We start from the raw sequence: 22,776 nt of genomic DNA, 5'->3' as shown, positions 1-22,776 counted from the left end.
ATTTACATTTTCTAAAAGATTGATACATGAAGAGTCTTTTGTATAGCAGATTTTTTTTACATTGGACTGCACAGTACGCAGTTGAGAGCTCTTCTCTTATGACCGAAAATGCTAATCACATTTGGAAAGCCAAATTATTCCCTGCATTTGTTAACTAGCACATGTGAGGCAACTTGTCACCAAATCTCAACACCTGTACCATATTTGAATGTGGCTTTAATGTGCTGAAGTTAACAAGACACTTTAGAGGTGATCTCTCACTACGGATCACAGGTCAAAGAAGTAATCTAGACCTGACCCAATAATGGCTATCTCGGATTCATTCATTACAAGAAAGCACGAAAACAGACTCTATTTTCTTGGGGGCCTGTATTGATTTGGTGCTCTATTTACAGATGTCGTCGTAACGTAACATACATCTTTCTTTTCCAGGAGATAGCACACTTGGGTTTCTACTGTCACTCTGCTATCACAGCTGTTCACAGCCCGATGCCTGAAGGAACGCGTGACTTGATTTCTCATACAAGATTTCCTTTCAGGTTAAATTGCACCTTTGGATAAGCAGCATTTATTGCATGTTGTTTTATGAGCAACAAACAAAATGACTTTACATAGAATAGATACACTTTATCTCTTTTGTTGATGATTTACTTCTGACTTTTGACAAAATATTCCTTTCCACAAGAATGCCATATATTCTAGGGAAAGTCATAATTAAAAAAGAGGCCCTATTTTTCTTAAACTCATTGTAACAAATGCAAATATTGGTAGATGGATTAGTGGAAAAGTACAAGATCTCAGATTCAAATCAAACTAAAGCACTCATACCCATCGGCAAAGGTATTTATTGACAATTGCAATATACAATTGATTACAACTCTTAATACACGGTTTGCAACAGACTTAAATCACATCTGATTTACTGACATTGCAAGCCAGGCCAGGATCAGGATAAAAATGAAATTATCCCAAGAGTACAGAAGCCCGAGGTTAAATGTTGAAATGGTATTATTTGCAACTCAACTCCATCTCCCCCTCTACTCAAGTATTGGACAGAATGGAGACATAAAGATATACAATACTTGTTTTCTTGCTGATTTTATTGCAAAAATGCAAGCACCATGTATCATTTCATAGAACGTGTTAGCATTAAATAAAACAATAACAAATCGGCAACAACATGAATTTGGGTGAGCTGGTTTCAGAACATAAGGAATGTACATGTATGGTAGCTACATGTAAAATTAGTTTGAGGTTATACCCAAATGCGAAATAGTGGTGCAAAACTGTATAATTTGTTTGCCAAAAAATATCCTGGCTTGATTATCTTTCAATTGGAATTGCCAGTAAATGTGATGTTTGATCCAGTTTATCTCATGTGCACAAGGCAATATACTGTAAGTCCCGCGAGTACCAAATCCAGAGATGATGTGTTCAGCCGGGATCGTAATAGGCCTAAAGATATTTACCAGCAGTCTTGGGACTGAATTTCTACTTTAGATAACATCAAAGATTCAATTGGACAATACCTGTACAATCGATGATATCTTTCATAATACAGGACCAAGATTTTTAAACATATGTCATCACTGTTTGATTGAACGCATATACACATGTACAGGACTGATCCAAACATTTTTACAAACATGACTTAACAAATCAAACACTGTATTAAATTATGAATATGACAAAATCATTTACACACTAACATCTAGCACAGGAACATCACGTTAAAAAAAAATGCAGCATGAAAATTTGACAATTCTTGCAACTCTATATAAGTCTAAAATTATCAATGTTTGTGAGACAAGAAAAATTTTCAATTGGCAAGCTATCAATCCACTTCTGATATGGTGTACGCTAGAAAGTTTTAATATGCTGTGAAGTGCTATACGCATATCGTGCACGCTGAGTTTTTCTTGAAATTGATCAGGGTTCCCAGCTTTTCAAGAAAACAAAATTCCCTGATTATACCCGGATGAAGTTTAAAAAACTCCCTGATAATTATTTAAACCCATTCCCAGTCTCGCATGTTTTCTAAGTTGTTGCAGTGAATTACATGTATTTTCAATATAAAAACAATAATGTTTAACTAATTAGTACCACCATAACCAGTCATTCAATGGATGTTGCTTTGATAAGCAACAAAACATAACAGAGTCTGACTGACTACCGTGCTTTTGACTTTTGGGCTGATCAAAATTCCCTGATTTCCCCCTCATTTGAGGCATTTTTCCCTGATTTGAGGTATTTTTTATCAATTCCCTGATTTTTCCCTCACTGGAAAAAAGAAAAATAATTTTCCCTGATTTCCCTGATGGGCTGGAAACCCTGTTGATGTAAATCAGCATAACTTTCACAAAATAAAATGCAAAGGAGTGAGCCGATGATATCACACACCATCTTTTGCATTATGTTATTTAGTCCTTGTTGTACTGTTTAAGCTCTGGGCCTATAAATACAGATGCCATGAATGGATTAGTAGTATGGTGCTGTGAGTTTGCATAGTCAGTGAGCTGCCAGTAGCATCAAATATTGATGCCGGAAGCTATTATATTGAAAAGCTATCCCACAATGCAATACACATTATCTGGATTTCCCCGATTTCGGCATATCGGTAATAATAGTCAGTTTTTGCATAGGCATAACACATGGCAAATATGTCTCTATGCGCTTCAGAAAATAAAGGAGAGGAAGAGAAGAATGTGTTGGTGAGTTCACTTTGTTGAGCATACGTACAATTTAAATAAGTGGGTTTTAAGGGCTGTTTTGAATTTGAAAAATGAATCGCTATTAAACAAATGGTAATCGCTATTCAGGTGAGTGAGAATGAGAGTACATGTAGTACATGTAGGCATCATGAAATCATGCTCATTGCTGAAAATCACTTTGCGTTAGATGTTCAGGTTGTATTAAAAGCAACCCGTGCAAAAATTGCAATGTAAACTTTTAACTTTGTTTACAAAACAGAATATGACTGCTACTGTTTTGTTTGATAGCTGGTACACATTCTACATTATATTCAACATAAGCATACAATACTTTCTGCTTATCTCTCTTTCACCCATTGTTTCTTCTCTCTCACTCTCTCTCACACACACACAAACACCCTCACATACATGTAGATATAATTGTTGCTAAACAGGGATGGTTAAAAAAAATACACTTCCCATGCAGGTGGGGACACACACTCAGGTATTTGGCATGCAAAGTGGGGAAGTTTCTTTGTGTGCATAGTGACTAACCAGGAATGTAAGGGGTACAACAAAAATTTTGGGCCGACATCTGAAGAAATTTAGCCCCATCTACCTTTAACCCTAAATAGACTGGGCTATTTCGACGCCTAAGAAGACGGGGGGGGGGGGGGGGGCTGATTCAGCCCCCCTTATAATCTCGGCAGTCAATCGCGCAGTCGCGACGAAAATTGGCACCCGCGTTACCCGTGGCATTATCTACAAAACTGTTATATCAAATTCTGCGAAAAATCTCATTGCTCATTAATTATGCTAATTTATGCGTAAAATAATAAGCTTGCTCTAATTAACAAAACGATGCTCTGAAAATGCTAATTTTTGTTTCTCATACTCTTTATAGGCATCTGAACAAATTAATTTTTTTTAATGTCAACATCACATTTATTTTCTTATGTATTTCTTTGTTTTTGACTTTTTGTTGTTTATTGTTTTTTCAATGGAAATTGCCGGGGACTTTATTTTGACCATAAACAAGATAAACTTTATTGATTTTAAGCAGTAAAGGTAAAATAATGATACCATTTATGAATTTCGGCTAAAAACACTACTTGCATTGGATTTGAACACAAATTCATGTATTTGAGCAATTTAGGGTCTGCATGCACATACGAAGTGTTGCGTAATTTTGGAACCGCGTACCCGGGGGTCTTAATTTTGGTCTCAAAAGTTGCGGAAGACTTGAAATTAAAAAGTCAGCGAGCAACGTGTTAAAAAAATTTTGAGCGGCAGATTTATCGTGAAAAATGTCGAGGGGGGGCTGATTCAGTCTCCTTAGGGTTAATATGGAGCCATTTCAGAGGCTAAAAAACAGGGACGATCCCTATTTTCCAGACCCAGAGTGATATTTGAGTGTCACACTCTGGTTATAAGGGACTACAAGCAAACACACACAAACATTTTTCTTCCCCTTCCTCTCTCTTTCCATCCGTCACTGTCTCCCTCTCTTCCTCACAACCTCCCTGGATATACATAACAAAAGTATTACTTACAAGTTAATGAGAAGGGCATCACTGAGATTGCCAAGAGACCAGGTAGCTCTCATTCTCACGTTAACGGAGGAGTCTTGGAGAGAACTCAAGATTGCATTCGCTGTGTCTGCCACAAACAATACATCCTGGAAGAAATCAGAAGGGACAAAAACTTAAGACCCAAATTCATAAAGGTGGTGTGGTTTTGTATCTGTGGTCTGAAGAGAATGGTTTACGCAGACTTCCATGTGTTGTTTATGAATTTCAGAGCATATATTGAGAAAAGGTTAAATAAAAGCATGCTGTTCTCACAAGGTAATAGATTCTGGTTTGTTTCTATGGTAACAGCATTAATAAGTCTACTTTCGAATGTAACATAATTTACATAAAAAGTGTACTCAATATTGCGTTTAAACAAACAGTGGACACATAGACGGTATTTACAGGACTCTTTCTCAATATACATGTACACACTACATTAGGTATGAAAAATCCATGAAATCTGCATAAACCATGGTTTCAGATCACAGTTTCGAAAACTACGTTTGTGAATTTTGTCTTTTAAGATCAGCGCTATTTACCTCAGGAATAAAAGGGGCCACTGGGTGAAAATTGGAGGATCTATTTGTTGCCCTTTCCTTTCAATACACAAGGTACAAGTTTTCAATATTTATACTTCATACTTAGAATCTTGCTGTAAAATATACAAAAAGTGAATCAAGTGATAAATTTTACTTTTGCCCATGAATTCTCGCTACCCCAAATAGCGATTTCGCCGAGATCCGGGAAAATCCCTGTAACGCGCATTGCATTATGGGATAGCTTTTCGGTATTACAACTTCCTGATCGGAAGTCCAATGCACTGTTTTGCCATTCAGATCAACAGTGCCGTCATGCACAACAATACAACATCGCTTCCGCTCGGAAAGTTCGTGATCACAACCCTCTCTTTCACATTTTCACGTGAAATATATTTTTTATTTCTATTTATAATTCAAATGGAATCAAAACTGACCAAATTAGATAAAAAGTATTATAATCTGTACATATTACGCTGATTGGCATCGATTTCAGCGTGGTGGAAAACTCAGTATCGCGAACCTCGCGCGAGCATAACTCTGAACCGGAAGTGGTGATGACGACCCGACGAAGTGAGAATTATCTCGTCTCGCGCATTATGAGATTTTTGTTCCTATTTGGGGTAGCGAGAATTGCAAGGTGTGTTATTGATCTGTCCAGTTAAAGGTAAATGCTAGTTTTGGTAACGATATCAAAATGAGTTCGTACAGAATCCAATGAAATGACCACCAAAGTGTCTGTTTGTATAAATAAAACGCATGTGCCAAAGGATTCTGGAAGAAATTGTGTAATTGCTGAGAAATCAGCAAATAAGCACAGGATTCGGGTAGAGCGTCGGGCCCGACGCTCAAAGCAATAATTATACACTGTCCCACGTGCGCTTATCTGTGTTGGGGAAGTTCAGTCTGAACATTTTTCAGCGTAGATTTCAAGATTTCACAAAGTTCAGTTTATGTAACTGTACCAGATCTAGATCCTCGATGATATACTGACAATTGAGCCTGGTTTTAAAGACTTTCTCATGAAATCAGTGTTTACTGCAACTACTGGAATTTCTCTTTAAAGGATTTGATCCACATGCTTAAAAATGCTATGATGTAAAGTCTTCACTGGTCACACCTGCAGGAATGCAAAGCTTTTAAAATCCCTCTTTTGATCTTTCATATTGTCAGTTACAATAAGTCTTTGATACAAACTACCAACCCTCAAACACCCTACGATCCTCAAGATCTAATTTTTTACGAGTTCCAGTTTCTAAGAAATCATTTGGGTACAGTAACGTTTTCTTTTTTGTTTTGTTTCTGCTTGGCAACCTAATTTGCATGGGGTGCTGCCTACAGTAAAATAACAAACGCAGCACCCCTTGAAAAATTTTGGAGGTGCAGAACTTCCAAGGCTTTTACAGCGCAAATAATGCTGCAGTCACATTTCCCCTACGGCCGCCGCACGGCGAGTCGAAAACAGCCGTTTTATCTCATTTTATTCAAACCACCCAAATGTACCTGGTACAAAAAATGTTAAAATGGCTCGCCGTACAGTGACAGTAGGAGAAATGTGACTGCGCCATAAGAAGTATAGTGAGTGATTGTATTACCGACCGGCCTTGTATTACCGAACGCGCGCATCATACGTATCAGAAACTAATTTCATACGCTCAAAATTTTGCAACATCCTTCCAAAGAGAACTTGATTAGAAAGATGATGAAAAATGGTCAAAAACACATTTTCAAAGTCTTCATATTCTAAAAATAATAAAATATGGTCAAAATAGCCCATCAGTCATTTTGTTATTTTCTCAACTTTTCCCATAGAAAACACACGTTCGGTAATACGATACCTTTTTCAAGTGACCAAAATAATTCACATGCGAAGAGGGGTCCGATTGGAAGCTGAAATCGTAAAAATGAAAAACGATTTCGGCAAAATTGTTACATATTTATATTTTGTAGGTAATTGTGTATTTATGGTGAAAATTTGATGAATTTTATGAAAATAATGTGTTTGATATGATTGAATTCATGAAAAGTGTTCGGTAATACGATCCACTAATCCTACCTGTCTCAAGCATGGGTAGAGGACAAAGACCCCCAGGGCTCTGATCGATGCAGCTTTCACTCGATAATCTTCCTCACAGCTCAGACCAAGCAACAGAGTGATGCACAAAGCCCTCTCTCTTCCCTTCAAATGGATGAAATTAGAAAAAAATGTCATAAAGTTTTCACATTCTGGACAAAGATGCACAAGAGAATAGTTGATCCTGTAATCTGATGACGACCTTGGTTTTGACTCACATCTGTATTGGTCATTTTTCGTCATTTCTGCCTGGATTTCATTATTTCACAATGTTCGGCTTATGTGATCTATTTCAGAACTTTCTACATCTACATCATTGATGATATGGTATAAACAATTAACCTAGAAATCTTGTGACTCAATTTCACAACAAAAGAAGTTTAAACCAACAGGGGGGGGGGGGGATCAATATCATGGAAAGTTCAAATTTAATGGAATTGTGCTAAATTTAGCATGTTTTAGCCTTGGTGGACTTTTTCTCAGAGCACACACTGAATTATACATAATCTGCTTTGACCATGTTTCTGTGCCTCCTCCTGGCTCGTTCAAACCTATTTAGTGAATTTGGGTCGAAGGCTTCCTCTGGATTACCACTGCTCATCAAGTTCAGCTTAATCTCTTTCCTTGATACCCATGAGGGTTTGTGTCTTAGACATCAAGTGCTTACCTCTAAAAGTTCAAAGACCTGAGGTCCAATAGTTGAAAGACAATCACACGCACAGGATTGGAGTACGCTATTTGATGAATCCTGGAGGATTCTGGGTAATGTCCCTGATAACAGCTTCCTCCATACCTCAAGAGCCTGTAATCGAGAAGTACATGTATAATACATTTAAACCAAATGAAGTGAAAATAATCGATGACATTACATAGACACCATGAGCGTTCTGACAAAAGTTGTATCTATAATCAACTTGTAGGTGTTTTAAAACATGTTTATACTTGAAAAAAAAAAAAGAGTTATGTCCTTTCACTTTTTTGTAATAGCTGTGATTCAGAAACCGATGATAAATTCTTATTGATGTGCATTTGAGATCAACTTTCTCTGGCAAAAAAGTTAGTTTTGTTGGGAATACAGTATAGTACATATATGAACATGGTCTAGTGGTTTAGACTCTCGTCTTTCAATCTGAGGGACGTGGGTTCGATTCCCGACCATGGCGTGTTTTCCTTCAGCAAAAGCACCTAACAGGGTGGATACGTGTGCTATATAAATCCTATATTATTTTTTATTATTTAACATCACAAATAAACTTGTTTCTAATTTAATGTAAACACATAAATAAATAGATCAAATGCAAAGCTACACTCATACTTCATGTGATAATGGGGTTCATCACCACTTAAAAATAGTGTGCAAACTTAAATTACAACGGAAATAAGGAGAATAGAGACTTCACAGTACCTCTTGGGGCTGTAGAGGAGGTTTGAGTTTGGCAGATTTCTCACCCTCAGAATCAAGCTGATCTAACAAAGCCTTACCCAGCTCTTCAAGAACCTTCAAAAAAACATTCATAATAAAGGTCAGCACATAAGTGACAAAGCTTTGAACCGCAGATTCAAGGTTTCATCCCAACGTGGCACTAATGCAGCAAAGTCATGGTTTAATCACTTGGCTCTTCTTAAGACTTAGAACTGAGATAAACGTCAAACTGACAAATGGGAAGCATGTAAGCTACACAATACAACAGTGTAAGTTTTATGCACATGCACATGAAATTTACCCACATTGTGCTGCACTCAACCCAGGTGAGGTGAATGATTAACTGGCAGGATCAATTCCTTGTAAGCACCGAGTACCGGAAGGGTTTATTTCCAATTCGTCTAATGCCAATTCGTCCAATTGCCAACTCGTCTACTACCATTTGGTCTATCATCAGTTCGTCTACTCACAACAAGTTCTACTTTCATTTAGTCTAATGCTATTTTGTCTAATAACCAGTTGGTCCAATCGCCATTTAGTCCATATACCATTTGGTCTGATTAAACTAAAGTGTTAAATGTGCAAAATGAATGAAAAGAAAATGGGTATTAGACCAACTGGTTATCAGACAAAATAGTGATTAGATGAAATGATGATTGGACCAATGGTTATTGGACCAAATGATTGTTAGACGAGATGTTGATGGACGGAATGGCATTAGACTAAATGTAGGTAGACCATGTGGTGAGTGGACGAGTTGGCAGTGGACGAATTGGCAATTTACCATCGGAAGCAGCAGCTCAAGGTACATATAGAGCAGGGGTAATAACAATAATGCGCCTTGGCATAGATTATTTCTAGATCGGTGGCGCTGTATGAATCATTATCATTGGATGAAGAATTTCCTACCTTCAGACTATGGAGTTGTATTTGAGCATCTCTATCTGACAAGCATTCAATGATGATATGGGCCAGGTGCATGAGGGACCCTCTCATTATATGAAAGTATCCTTTCACCATCTGGGTTAGTACTTGAAGGGACTCTATCCGCACTGGAAGGGATTCTATACCGTACCTACAAGAAATGAGGTCAGATGCATGCCACGTGAGAGTAGAAAGACAAAGAGGGAAGGGATGTATGTAGAAGTATTGTTAGAAAAGAGAGAGAGAGGGATGATAGGTTTCAATGGCAGACAGAACAGAGAGAGGAAAAAAAGAGAAGAAAGGGAGGGAGAGAGGTAGAGAGAAAAAAAGAGATGATAAGAGAGAGAGGGGGGTTCAAGAGAAGGAGCGAAAATGGTAGAAGAGGGGAAATGCAGAAAAATAAGAAGAGTTAGAAAGAGAGACAGAGTTTGGGAAAACACCAGGAGGAGATAGTAAAAGAAAGATAAGCAGAAAATTGATTGAAACAAAATAGACCAAGATGAGTCCATGCAAACAAAGATGTAAAAACTAACACAAAGAGAGATCGGTGTTAAAGACTATTCAATCAAAGGAATCAGTTATCATCTTTTGACACTAGTCAAGTGATTTTTCAACAAACTGAACATATACACAAATGCCAACAGATTCTCTACAGTTCTCAAGAAAGTTATCCATGATAAAACATCATGCATCATATGTAGCTAAACATTTCATGAAAATTATTTATGGCAGGCATTTTACTGATCACAAAAAATCTAAAGGCAATTGATATGTGTATTCTTATATCATCCAATAAATGAGATTTTAAGTTTTGCATTACATGATATTTGAATGATCACCATGATGACTAACCTTTCATTTTGACTATTTGCTGCATATTCCAGAGTGTCAGCTGGCAAGCATATATCACTGCAAAGTCTTACTAACCAAGACATACGGTTACTACCGTCATTCGCAGGGTTCACAGTCCTGTCATCAGTTGCCTCTGATCTTCCAGAGGCACTTTGTCCATCTTTCAATGACATCCTCTTCAAGGCTTGTTCAGTTCGATCTGCCTCTCCTGCACTAGGGAGACCCAAGGCCTGTCTTGGATCCTGTTCCGCAGAGTCAGCAGGGCTTCCGACCTCTGTAGGATTATCTCTTCCGCTTTCATCCACGGGACTTTCCACATTGTTTGAGGACTGGTTGGCTTTGAGCTGAAGAAACAAGGTTCCGGAACCACCTGCTTTTGGTCTTTCGCTGCTCTCCAGGAGCTTGGTGACTTCATCTAATGGAGGGCTGGCTCCCAGGACGGCCCCTACACACGTCAGGCAGGCTGTCCTTACATTGCTGTCTACAGAAGGATATTATCATACAGATTATTATTTTTATGACTAAAAATATTTTCTGCAGTGTATTCATACATGAACATCTTGTTTCTTTGTGATACAATCTTTATAACCATATCCAGTATGCAATATTGTGAGCCAAATATGTCCCTAACATTGATCATATATAATCATATAAGTAGCAATTGTCACTAATGTCATAATTAAATCATGCAGCTCTGATAAAAAAATACACCTGTTACAGGTTTATAAAATATGATTTTACATAACTGTAATAAGGGTATAATTACCTCTGTGACAGAAGAATGGTTTGAGCGCTCTTATTACCCTGGTAAGAAGACCAGCTTCAAGGTGATTGTAAGGAACATTCATTGCTAACATTGAAAGACACTGGAATGATAACATAATAGAAAGTACATTTTTAAAAATGAGGTGCAAATATAACATAAAAGAGAGAACTTTGTTGGAAACCATTTATTGAAGTTTCTTTTCTTTTATATAGATAGAGGCCTGCTCAATAGAGCATACATTGTCAACCTTTATTTATCAATCTGCTCTTTTATATTCTTGATCTGTTCTGTTTATTCTTTGTCATTATTATTGCTGACCATACATTATTTCTGCACATGTTTTTTGTGATCTTTATTCACTGTTCTATGTCACAGGACTGCAATGTACAACAGCCACTGTAATGATTGTTCTCATCCTATATAAATATATTTCAATAAATAATAACAAATAAATAAGTAGATAAAAAATTAAGGTGCACATAATGCACAAATGAAGAAGAAGCAATGTTGGATTTATGAGACCTGGGGGTGTTTCACAAAGATTTAAGTATGACTTAGAGTCGCACTTAAATACCGAGATGCGTACGGTACGAAAGGCTTGACCACATTGGTCAGATCATGTCATGAGGACGCAAACTACTGCGTATCAATCAATAAGATCGTGTTGCATATCACGTACACGTCGGCGTTTAAGTGCGACTTAAGTCATACTTCATTCAATCTTTGTGAAACAACCCCCAAGATCAAGATCACTGTGCCCATTGGCAAAAGACCCCACATCGAGACTGAGCTGTATTTCTGCTAAAGCAATGGCCTGAACATGTTTTCTCAAGGCACCAAACTTCACAGTAATAAAAGTATAAAAATAGTTGCATATGGTTGAGAGAAGTTTGGGGAAAACCATCACACATGAATGATAAATAGCCTTTACACATCTGATGTTTACAGGCAAGATCCAGGAGGTAAAAGTGTACAGTATTACTGTAAATGCAAAAATAATCATGCAATATCAAGTTTACAGATTTCATGACAAGTGAGATAAACACAAATTAAAACTCAGCACCAGAGTAATAACAGTCGACACATGCAGCAGCAACTCGGGACTGCGCTCTGTAACTACCACAAACTTGTCTGATTTTCTCCAGAAATTTTCATTTATGAAATACTTTAAATAAACTCTGTATCATGTTGAGATAACTGATTTTATTTATTAAGTATGTGAAACTAGTTTAAATAATCCCAGCAATAATGAGCACATAGAGTGTAGAAATACCAAGACTGAAATTGCCAATTTGTAACTTTATTATGTTAGGCCAATTTTCCATTTTGGTCTCTTTGATTTTATGATCCATCATCATCATCATCATAATTTCAAAGTATTTTTCATGATGTTTGAATTATGATTATCCAAACATGGTTGAATAATTATTTCCTGAATATATATTTTTTGCAAACTGGATTCTTTGAGTCAGCTTCAGTGCTGCAAGCTTGACTACACTTGACTTGACTGTGTGCATATAAAAGTGTGTAATGAAACCATTCTTGTGATATTGCGTAGCGTGAAATTAAGATCTTGAGAATGAACTTCTGAGTTTTCTCAGCATGAAATAAAAAAACATTATTTACAGTGTACAGGGTTGCCTTGAAGTGCACTTGTAAACTGCGTAACACGTAAAATATCCCAACTGAGGTCGATACCAACAAGTATTCCTACCTTTACGATTTGTGTAATTGTGGTATGGAAGCTTTCAGCAACCAAGGCTAAAAGAAGGCTTCTGTGTATCTCCTTGATCGTACATGCTAGTGTATAGGAAAATGGCGTGAAGGCGGTTTTCTTCTGAACTCTGTGAGGAAAAATAAATATTATTGTCATTTCACACTGGAACATAGACATAATGAGCAGAGCAATTCCATAAAGGATGTATAAACTTCCGATTCCTCATAAACAGAACCTTCATACGAAAGGTTTAACGCCCATCATGACTTTGGGTAGTTCCTGAAGTGAAGTGAAAAGGGGGTTTGACAAACAAAAATGTTGATTATTTTATGGAAGTATACTCTGACAAACAGTATTGCTACATGCAAAATTCTCAGTGACATCATCTGCAATGAGGTACTGCTTGGAGTTGTCTAAGAAAGTGATGATAATTCCAATACTCCTGCCTATGGGAAGGGTTATTCTTAGAGTCTTAACTACAATACTTCCATCTTGTAAAGCTCAATAATGAGAACAATAAGTTATTACTTATCAACTGACTGTAATAAGAACTTAACTGGGCCATCACGAGCCATGACTACAGCATTAGTTGCAATCCCTGGCCTTGCTTGTAGAGGGCTGTACTCAATTTCCTCAAACTTAATAAAGGAAGGCTAAGATTCTTTTCACAAAGGGTTAACATTCACTTATTCAAATAATCTTTATCCTTTTTAATCCATCAAGGAGAGCTATGATGACCACAATGTGTGCTACCATGTCTGTTGTGATCACAGTGAGTCCCTAGATCTCTAGCAACAAATTCTTATGGAGTTTAATACTGTAAATCTTGTGGTTCCATTTGACCATAGATCGAACAATTACATTTTCTACATCTAAAATATCTTTTTGGTCACCTATACCATTTATGTCTATTTACCAATTTACATGGGAATGCATGTTATTTTGGAGTAATTAATCTGTTGCCATGGCAATGGCCGAAAATGGCATTTACAAATTTACCTCCCACCTTTAAAATTAATCTTACGAAATATACTAATGCTTGTAAAAGTTTCATGCTTTGGTCAAAATTTGCACGATTGTTGTGTTTTTTAGAGCTTATCCGCTCTACTAAATATCATATGTCGTGATAATAGTAAAAAGCCATCACAAAGAGCCATGTTAATTGCAACCCTTGCCATCCTGGCCTTTGGAGTGAGAGGGTATTCTCAAATCTACCAACTCCCTTTCTTAATATCTACCAGAGCTTAATAATGAAAGCTTGTGGTTCCTTTGGGCCAATAAACATGTCAGTTGTTACCTGTCATTTACTGTAATAAAGGAATGTTGGGAGCCATCAAGAAAAGCCATGATGATTGCAACACTTGCCATGTTTTCCTTTAAAGTAACAGGAAATCCTTCGACCTCCCAACTCCCTTTCTCATTTACCAGCTCTAACTTGATAATGAATACCTGAGGCTCGACATGTACATGTATTTAGCCATAGATTAAACATCAATTCTTACCTTTCATCAGCTGCAATAAGGAACTGTTTAGAGCCATCAAGGAGAGCCATGATGACTGCAACACTTGCTACCCTAGCCTTCGGAGATGGATCCTTCAACATACAGGTGAATAGGGTCTGCGTGTTGAGACCCGTGGTAGGCGGTGCGTCTGGAATGAATGCTGCCCAGTAACCAAACATCTGCCTCTTATCCGTGTTCTGGTGAGGAAGTAACAAAAAAATGAGAGATCCTTGAACTACCAACAAAAAACCACAGAGCAGTATTCTCATGAATTAAACCAGGATTTAAATCCAGACAAAACAGGGTTATAGTCCATACTGCTACATACTACTAAATTTCATCTTCCTTATTCAAATACTCACCAGAAAGGCAATGTACTACAGAACACATTAAAATTCATATTAACAGATTGGGGTACACAATGTCCAAAGACCTTAGCCTGAAAATCATTTCATTTCAATGCAAGATTTATTTTGGACAATGTTCACTGCACAATTGAAATAATATATACCTAGTTGGTATTTCACAAAAATTGAGTATGGATAAAACTCAGGATTAGGCACCAACACACATATGTTATTTGATGCACTGATAACTACATGTAGGCGGTAGCATCCTTTCCCTGTGCATAATCTGATCAGTGCAGGGATACATTACATTCCACTGGGTATTTCAGTGTGATGTTTAGTCCCAATTTATATCTTTGTGACCTCCCCCCCGTTGATTAGTATACAAATAGCGAATAGACATGAGTGCGATGGTGCGAGATTATGCATGAGGTGAAAGAAAGATGCTCTATTCAACGAGGCATTAGCCAAGTTGAATAGAGTGTTTCTTTCTGTCACCGAATGCGAAATCTCACACCATTGCACGAATAAGAATATTCGCTATTTGTGTTGTACAACACCCGGTGTTTAGCGAAAATATGAAAAACAAAGAGTTTTTTTCCTGCAGTAATCTATGAAAAGGGAGCAATATATTAAAAGCAAAAAGCAAACTCTCACAAGCGCACATGACCTCAGGCAGCATTGCGCATTTAGCCAGCAGGCTATACGCGTGCATGTATTTCACCTTCATTTTTTACTGAGCGCAATGAATTGAATCGTATTGTGACGTCACCTCCTAGAACCGTGCAATGGTACATTTTGCATGGTATGTCGTGTGTGCAACAGTACTGTTTGACATTCAGTCTCCCATTTGCTCGTGTACAACAAGCTAAGTAGGCGTTGTACAATTGGAACTGGTACTTCATATGAGTGTGATCTTTAATAGTTATAAACCAAGAGTTGATCAATACTATGAGAATGCCTATGGGTACACATGATGAAAGTATACAAGTAAGGAACACTCAGTCACCAGAACAGAAAATGATTATATTCTTTGTCATTTGATTCACAAAAAAAATCAATGTGGTGAAAGTCTTCTCCTCTATGACCTCTAATTACTGATCATCTCTTATTGTCAGTGATATCTATTTTCAAAGTTGCATTAGCTTAAATCAAAGCATCATCAAATTTTGAAACTATGGGTAGTCGAATGTTACAATAATCCCTTACATTATTTTTATTTTTTCAACCTTTTACAAGAAAATGACGAATGTTTTTGTTTTTCAATCATGACAAAATAAGACCAGTTGCCCACAACACAGAGCTTGACAATCATTGTAGAACATTTTCATACGATTGATTGCATTGATTGACTACAATGTTCAATTACTCATGAAATCGAGCGTACGATTAATCTTTACCCTTTGTGTTACAGGACCCAGAAGTGCAGCAAACATAAAGATCATTAAGGTGCTGTATAGTCAAGAGATGTCAAATTCAATTTAGAATGATCTGAAAATTTCAATCAATAATTTGTAACCCTTAATCAGGCTTATGTTTAGAGTCCCTCGTGACATAATATAGGAGGATGTCTTACTAACAAGGCAATTACCTTTCAAAAATAAACTTGTTAACCTTTTAGGCAACACTTTACTTCACCATACTCTACACATCGTGGAAAAGCATGTCTCCTTTTAGATGAAACTGATCTTAATTTAGATACCGGCCCTTCCTCCAAAATACTTTTTAAACCTTTAAATACTCACCTTCACGACACTGTGGAGACACCCTAGGGAAGCCTGCCTCACTTTACATGATGCAGATCTTAGTTTTGATACCTGTCCTCCCTCTGAATCTGAGTACTCTGACTCTGAACTGCTTACTCTACCCCAGCTAGGCCAGAAGGAGAGTGCATCTTGATTGGAAGAGCCATCTGCTGCGGCTGTTCCATCAGGCTGGTGTCCTCCCTGTTTCATGAAAGCTGTTGGGTTTTCTTCCTGTTTCTCCCGCTGTTGTTTTGCTAGTCTACACAAATCAAGAACATGGTTCAATCATATATATCATTCACAGCAATGCCCATTACAAACATGAAAACTCAAGCATCTACTATTAAAATGAACGAGCTTCCAGTCTGCTTTCACAACATTGATATGGTGACATGGGGGATATTTTTTTACTTAATCCAAGGAAATATTGTGGCAAATACTGCAGTATTGTCGGGCATTTATGATTGGGGGCTTTTGAGAGCGCATAGGCCTGGCTCACACCTTTGCGATTTAGGCTCACGTTCAGCTGTGTATTGCACTTTTTTTTTACTCACAAAGTATTACATTCACATTTTGTTGATGATTCCACAGTTCCATTACATCATTGCATATTTTACTATGTCAATATTTAATGTTTTATTGTTTTGAAATCTCACTGACTTTAACCTGCTACCATCTCTAAGTGATAGGATATGGTGTGTACATGTCAAGATTTGATAAACGTGTTCTCTTCTTTTCTCTTCCTTTTCTCCTTCTGGGTTTCCTCCTTTTCTCTCCTCTCTTTTCCATTGAACTCTCTATTTACTCCCTTACACCTTCATGACTTTCATTTTCATTCGTCTAGTTTCCTTCTTTATTCTCACTCACCCACTACTACATTCTTCTTTTTCTCCACTGACACTTTTTTTTCTAAGATCACAAAGTTTAGAGTGTATCATTTAGAAAATGTTATGATACTTTGTATGAAAACTTTATATGTAACTTGCATGTTTGTAAAATAGATCACAATCCGGCCTTTGGCTGTGATTAATAAACCATTCTATCTATCTATCACTCACTCTTTCTCCTGTTGCTTCTTTCCTCCTCTTCTCTTATTCTTCCTTCCTGTGGACGACTTTGGTGTTCCACCCTGGGCGCCTTTCCCCTCTGAAACATCATCTCCTTTCGGCTGGGTATTGGGTCTAGCAGGGGAAGGGCTGGACTGGTAGAGGGAGGAAGGGAAGAGGGTGGAAGGGATCTGAAAATTGGTCCCAATGCCTGGTAATCCATACAAGGAATAGCTCTAAGAAGAAACAGAAAAGGCAATAATATATTAAAAGTTTTTGGAATTTTCTTCTGGTAATTTTTTTTTCTGGTATATTCTATAGCTTTCATCATTAAGAAGTTATGCCAAATTTGACTATCTATAGCTGAACCACAACTTTCGACCACATGCTCAGTTAAACTGGGATTCGCAATAGAAGTGCTTGGATATATCTCAAATAGACCAGTTCGTAGTTATTTCTGGGACAATTTTGGTCAAAAGACCTTTCATTTCTTTCATTAAGATAGGCAGATTTCAAAGCAAGATATTACATATGCATGCCTTACATAGCGGGATGAAGAAATTGAATAGACCAGGTGACTAGAATAGTGCATCAATGAACACTCTATGAAGTTATTTGTTGCATTTCTACTTTGAATGCATACTAGAGGATGTTGTACAATGTACTTGGCAAACTGTGAAATATACCAGTCATTCGTGGACGCATTTTTTTGTGGATGTGAATGAAAAATACAATTCAAAATAATATATGAATAATCAAGACATCGAATTTGGTGCTTATCTCATTAAATTTTAAACCACCATGTCACTTTAGTACAAACGACCTTCCTCTGATCATGCGCAGAATCTTCTGATCATGCGCAGAGTGGAACTACGAACTGGCTTATTGAAATAATGCATTTGTTACTACCTAATTGCATAAAATAATTACATGTATATCAGATAAGAATGTTTGGAAGATGGTGCCGTGATATTACAATGTGATTCTATAGATTATGCTCTTCACCTTCAGGGCTGCTAAAACTGACCCCAACTGTTCAACATGGATGTTCTTCTGAGCAGATAAAAGGTTCTGCAACCCCCGAAGTGCTCCTAATAAGAACTGAAAGAAAAACAAAATCAATGGGTAAGTAAATGTGTTTGATTATGTAACCCAAGTGTGCACTGATTATTCACTTCTACTCCTCTATCAAGGTCTTCTTGTATGTCTTCTTCAGGGTCTTTTTCTTCTTCAGTGTTCATTCAGTTTTTCATTTCTACTCATTTGTCTTCTTCAAAGAAGACAATCTGCTCCCTTCGCAGTCTTTCTGCTTCTTCAGCTCTTTCTCTCTTCCTCTCATTCCTTTTCTGCCTAGTATTCTTCCCCTTTTCTTTTCTCTTTCTCCTTCCCATTCCTCCTACACCTCTTCCTCCTCCACTTCTTCATCCTCCTTTTCATATTGTTCTTTCTCATTTCCTTTTCCTCTGCCCCCTTCCTCTTCTTCTTCATAATTCTCCTCCTTCTGCTCTTCTTCCTCTTCCCCTCCCCCCTCCTCCTTCTCCTTCCCTTGCACCTTCCTCTCCTCATCCATAAAGTGTATGTTGAATAATCTGGTCTGAAAAGTTGCTTAAACTTGGGCAATTATTCAAATTATGGGAGGTAAATTCAACCAGACTACATTTCTTTACTCACCCTAACATGAGTATAGTCATCACAACCAGTCGGTTTAGAGGTATGAAGTGCTGATAAGATTATGTCTAAACTGAGACTCAGAAGCGGCTCGCTGATCACCCTTCCATCCTCACTCCTGTTCGATGTAACAAAAAGACGGGAGAACATAATAAAAGCTTCTAAGATGAAAATTGTTTCCCCCGGGAGCATTTCATGCACAGACTTGTCAGGTGATTTATCTGACAAAGTCCATCTTATCTGAAAGTTACCATAGTAATAATCAGACACCCCTGCTTCTCAGCCAATGAAAATCAATATATTTGTGAAATCTGACCCGTCAGTGACAAATGTTGATGAAATACTCTCCTGAAATCAAAGGAAATCTGCTGTTTGCCTGGTCAAAAACATGAATTGGAAACAAAGTCAACAGCATTTGATTGCCTTTCACAGATATTCTGAACAAAATCTTACAACCATTGACTTCACTGAATAACAGATTTTATGCCTAGATAATAGTATACAGATAATTGTTAACATGCATTCCAATTATAAGATCCATAAATTTCACCTTTCTCACTTATAACAGGTTTCAAGAGTATCCCACTTTCTCTCATATTTCCCTCCAGCATTTGATTTTCTTTACAGCCTTAACACTCTTCAACTTTTGGAAGCCTTTTTTCCCTAGCATTGAATATATCATGAAACATGAAGAATTAGAAAGAAAGTTATGGATTATTGCTTACTTCATACAAGCATTAGCAACGCAGAGGATAGCTGTGCGTCTGACTTCATGGTCATGTGACAAGACCATTTTCTGCAGGAGACCTGGAGGCGTCGGCATCAACATTTCTTCAAGAAACTGAAAAGGAATAAGTACAAAACACATTTTGACGATATCAAGACCCAATGCATTAATATCTATAGTTTAAAGATTTTATTTTACTTTTTCTTTCATAATTTATACTGTTTGGTATGGCAAGGGTTGTCTCACATGTAGGAATATTTTGGGCCTATATAATACAGGACAGTGTCTGAATAGTCATATATACTTGATTAAATTATAATAATAATCCAGTGCTTTTGTTGCAAATATCACTGCAACAGCATCTCTATGCACTGAGGAAAACTAAAAAGATGATATAGTAACTGTATGCTGTAATTGGAACTGTCTCAGCCTAAATACTGTTTGAAACTCAGCTTTAATCTTAGCAATTTGATGATTTACATTGTTGTATTAAATAGTATCAGGGTCTTATGAACAACTAACACTCATTTGGCAGTATGAGCTATCCTGAATTAATAGCAGAAATGAATGAAAAGTAACATATCTAAGCTGCTGTTGAGAAGAATGACCGGAAAAACAGACTTAAAGGTACCAAGGTCACATGAATGCAATATCTTAATAGCAAGAGACTTGATGATCCTTTGAAGGTCAAGTTCATTCTGAAGTAAAATCAGTTTATAATTCAATGGAAAAAACACTATATTTGGCAAAAAAATGAATGAAAAAGTTATGACTTTCAAAACTTCAAATTTATGAATTATTACACTTTCAATTTTCATGTCATCATGAAGCAAGCAGCTCTTCCACAGGTCATGTGATACTAATTCCATTAATTTACATTTTGTCCAAAAATTGAAAATGAAATTAACTATCATTTCAGAATATAAAAAACATTATTTCATAACACTTCTAAATTGAAAAAAAAAAAAATTTCAGTCATCATGAACTACTAACGGTTTGGAAATCATAAAACAGTCATTTCTTTGAAGGGTATTTGCCAAACAATGAATATTTTCCTCAAACTGTTCTCTTATTATTAAACCCTACTTGACGTCTCTTTTAACACAAAGCTACAATGAACACATTTTTCACTTCTAAAGGATTGCCTACCATTTCACTCTTTGGTCCATTTTCATAGAGAATGGCACCTAGAGCCCTTAATGTGTCTGGGAGCATCCATGATACACATTGCTTGCTAACTCCAATCACAAACTCTAGAAGTGCTGTCGTGCTGGGTTTCGTGAGATTCACCTAGGAAAAAAAACACAAGCAACAAAAAACTATTCAATTGTTATGTTCCCATAGCAACATGGTATTAAAAGGGGACAGTTTTATGAAAGTTTTCTGCACTAACTAACAAAATAGTCATTTTCTAACAGTTTCTACAAACATATTACAGCAACAATCATAGAGCATTGCTTCTCAGCCAATCAACAATCTAGAGTATAGTCAGTGCTGATAGTTATATAATGACAAAGGCCCGTATTCTGAAGTCGGGTTTTGAATTAAACCATGGTCTAACACTGTGCTAAAATTATGGGGAGCCAAAAGTTCTGCTTATATTGTATATTTCTTATATTTACTATTTTGTTTCGCTTTGCTTTCATAATAACGAAAATACTTCAGTTATCATTCTGAGACAGTTATTAGTGATATCAGTACCATTAGAGTTAATAAATTGAACATGTACTAATAGAGATTTGTGCCCAAATTGGCTCTCCATAGTTAAACCACAACTTTAAACCAGACTTCAGAATACGGGCCAATAATATTTGTCTGGAAACCAAAGTATGCTCAGCATGTTGCTTTGAGGAACCCAGTGGCCCTGTACAAAGTCTTTGGAAAATTCAGGAATTCCATATTCAACCAGTTAATTTATAAATGAAACAAATTACCTATGATATCTTTAGTGTTTTCTGTAGTCTGCTTAGGATTCCCTGTTAAGTCACTGTCAGGTTAGCAAGACAGTACAAACAATGCACCCAAAATGCGCAGTGTTGCACATAATGATACATCAAAAATGCCCTGGAAGGTTGCATAGATCTGATTAAAGCACAAACCCGAGACTTTAATACACATGCAATAAAATAACTAGGGATCTAATTGATATCATTTTTGCTTCCTTTTTTCCATCATAGAGACTTGATTATTATAAAGATGATTTATTACAGAAAACAAGCGTCTGATACTTTACCTTTTGATGAGTAATGATGACTATTAGCTGACAGACTTTGGTAACCATCAAGTTGTCTTGAAGCGGGACTAGGCGACATGCTTGGCACAAGATCTGTCCAGCGTCCTGTGAAAAAAATGAAATCAAATTAACTTAGGTTAGGTATAATAAACAGATCAAGAAAAATGGCTAGAAAGACCATAATGGTAAACAGCAAGGGTAGTGTGGTCTAGTGCTTAGAGCATTGGACTCATGATTGAAAGGTTGTGAGTTCAAATCCCAGCTCTGCCATTATCTCCAATTTAACCAAAAAGGCCCCAGAGTAATTTCTGTTGTCTATGACCGATTAGCCTAGACGTAAAATGTTTCATACGTAATGGGTTCAGCTTAGCATAATGCGGCAAAAAACTGCTTTGCAGAGTTCCTATGGGAACTGAATGAATTGAAACACAGTTATAAAACTATCCACGAGCTGAATTTAGGTTATGAAATTTATTAGCGCCACAACCGAGCTTCCTTTCATTTCCGTTGAAGAGACATGCGAAAGCACTTTCCCGGCCAAGGTTAGCGGTTTTTCTCTTCTATGTGTGCTTTCAAAGTATGATTTTGAAAAAAATTACTATCTTATAGCTGCTCACCGGGAAGAGCCCCGCTGACTAGCTGGAGCAAGTTTCGGCAAACATTACTTCTGTAATGAAGTGATGTTTACCGACTTCTCAAAAATCCACTGCATAATCAGTAGAGATGCTGATCCAAAAATTTGAATTTTCCAAGAAAACGAGGATATCCTCATAAACCAAGACAAATGGTGTCTTGATAAATTGGGATTGTCCTTGTTTATGGGGATAGTTTTCTTTTACTTACCCCTGCGGGACATAGACAGCAATTACGGGGATTGAGAGTGCTAAAAATGGATTCAGTGACCTCAATTCCCTCAGTGACCTCAATTCCCCCAGTTCACCGTCTATTTTTC

The 22,776-nt window shown here is 37.0% G+C and overlaps 1 protein-coding gene across 1 annotated transcript; it reads right to left on the bottom strand.

Annotated features, from left to right (window-relative positions):
- Positions 1 to 3,688: 3,688 nt before the first annotated feature.
- On the bottom strand, positions 3,689 to 22,536 carry LOC129254400 (HEAT repeat-containing protein 6-like). Its single transcript, XM_064095597.1, has 17 exons — positions 22,513 to 22,536; positions 21,825 to 21,929; positions 20,741 to 20,881; positions 19,590 to 19,705; positions 18,868 to 18,982; positions 18,202 to 18,297; positions 17,209 to 17,432; positions 16,151 to 16,409; positions 14,059 to 14,255; positions 12,554 to 12,683; positions 10,840 to 10,939; positions 10,074 to 10,554; positions 9,207 to 9,372; positions 8,280 to 8,372; positions 7,542 to 7,676; positions 6,857 to 6,979; positions 3,689 to 4,368 (listed from the first exon to the last, which is right to left on the bottom strand). Exons 1-17 carry the CDS (start codon positions 22,534 to 22,536, stop codon positions 4,240 to 4,242), a joined length of 2,634 nt encoding a protein of 877 aa, XP_063951667.1. The 3' UTR covers positions 3,689 to 4,239.
- Positions 22,537 to 22,776: the final 240 nt, after the last annotated feature.

This window comes from Lytechinus pictus, chromosome 2 (assembly GCF_037042905.1).
Source record: "Lytechinus pictus isolate F3 Inbred chromosome 2, Lp3.0, whole genome shotgun sequence".
NCBI classification, from domain to species: Eukaryota; Metazoa; Echinodermata; class Echinoidea; order Temnopleuroida; family Toxopneustidae; genus Lytechinus; species Lytechinus pictus.
Note: the sequence above shows the minus strand (reverse complement) of the source record. Positions and strands in the feature narration are given on the sequence as shown.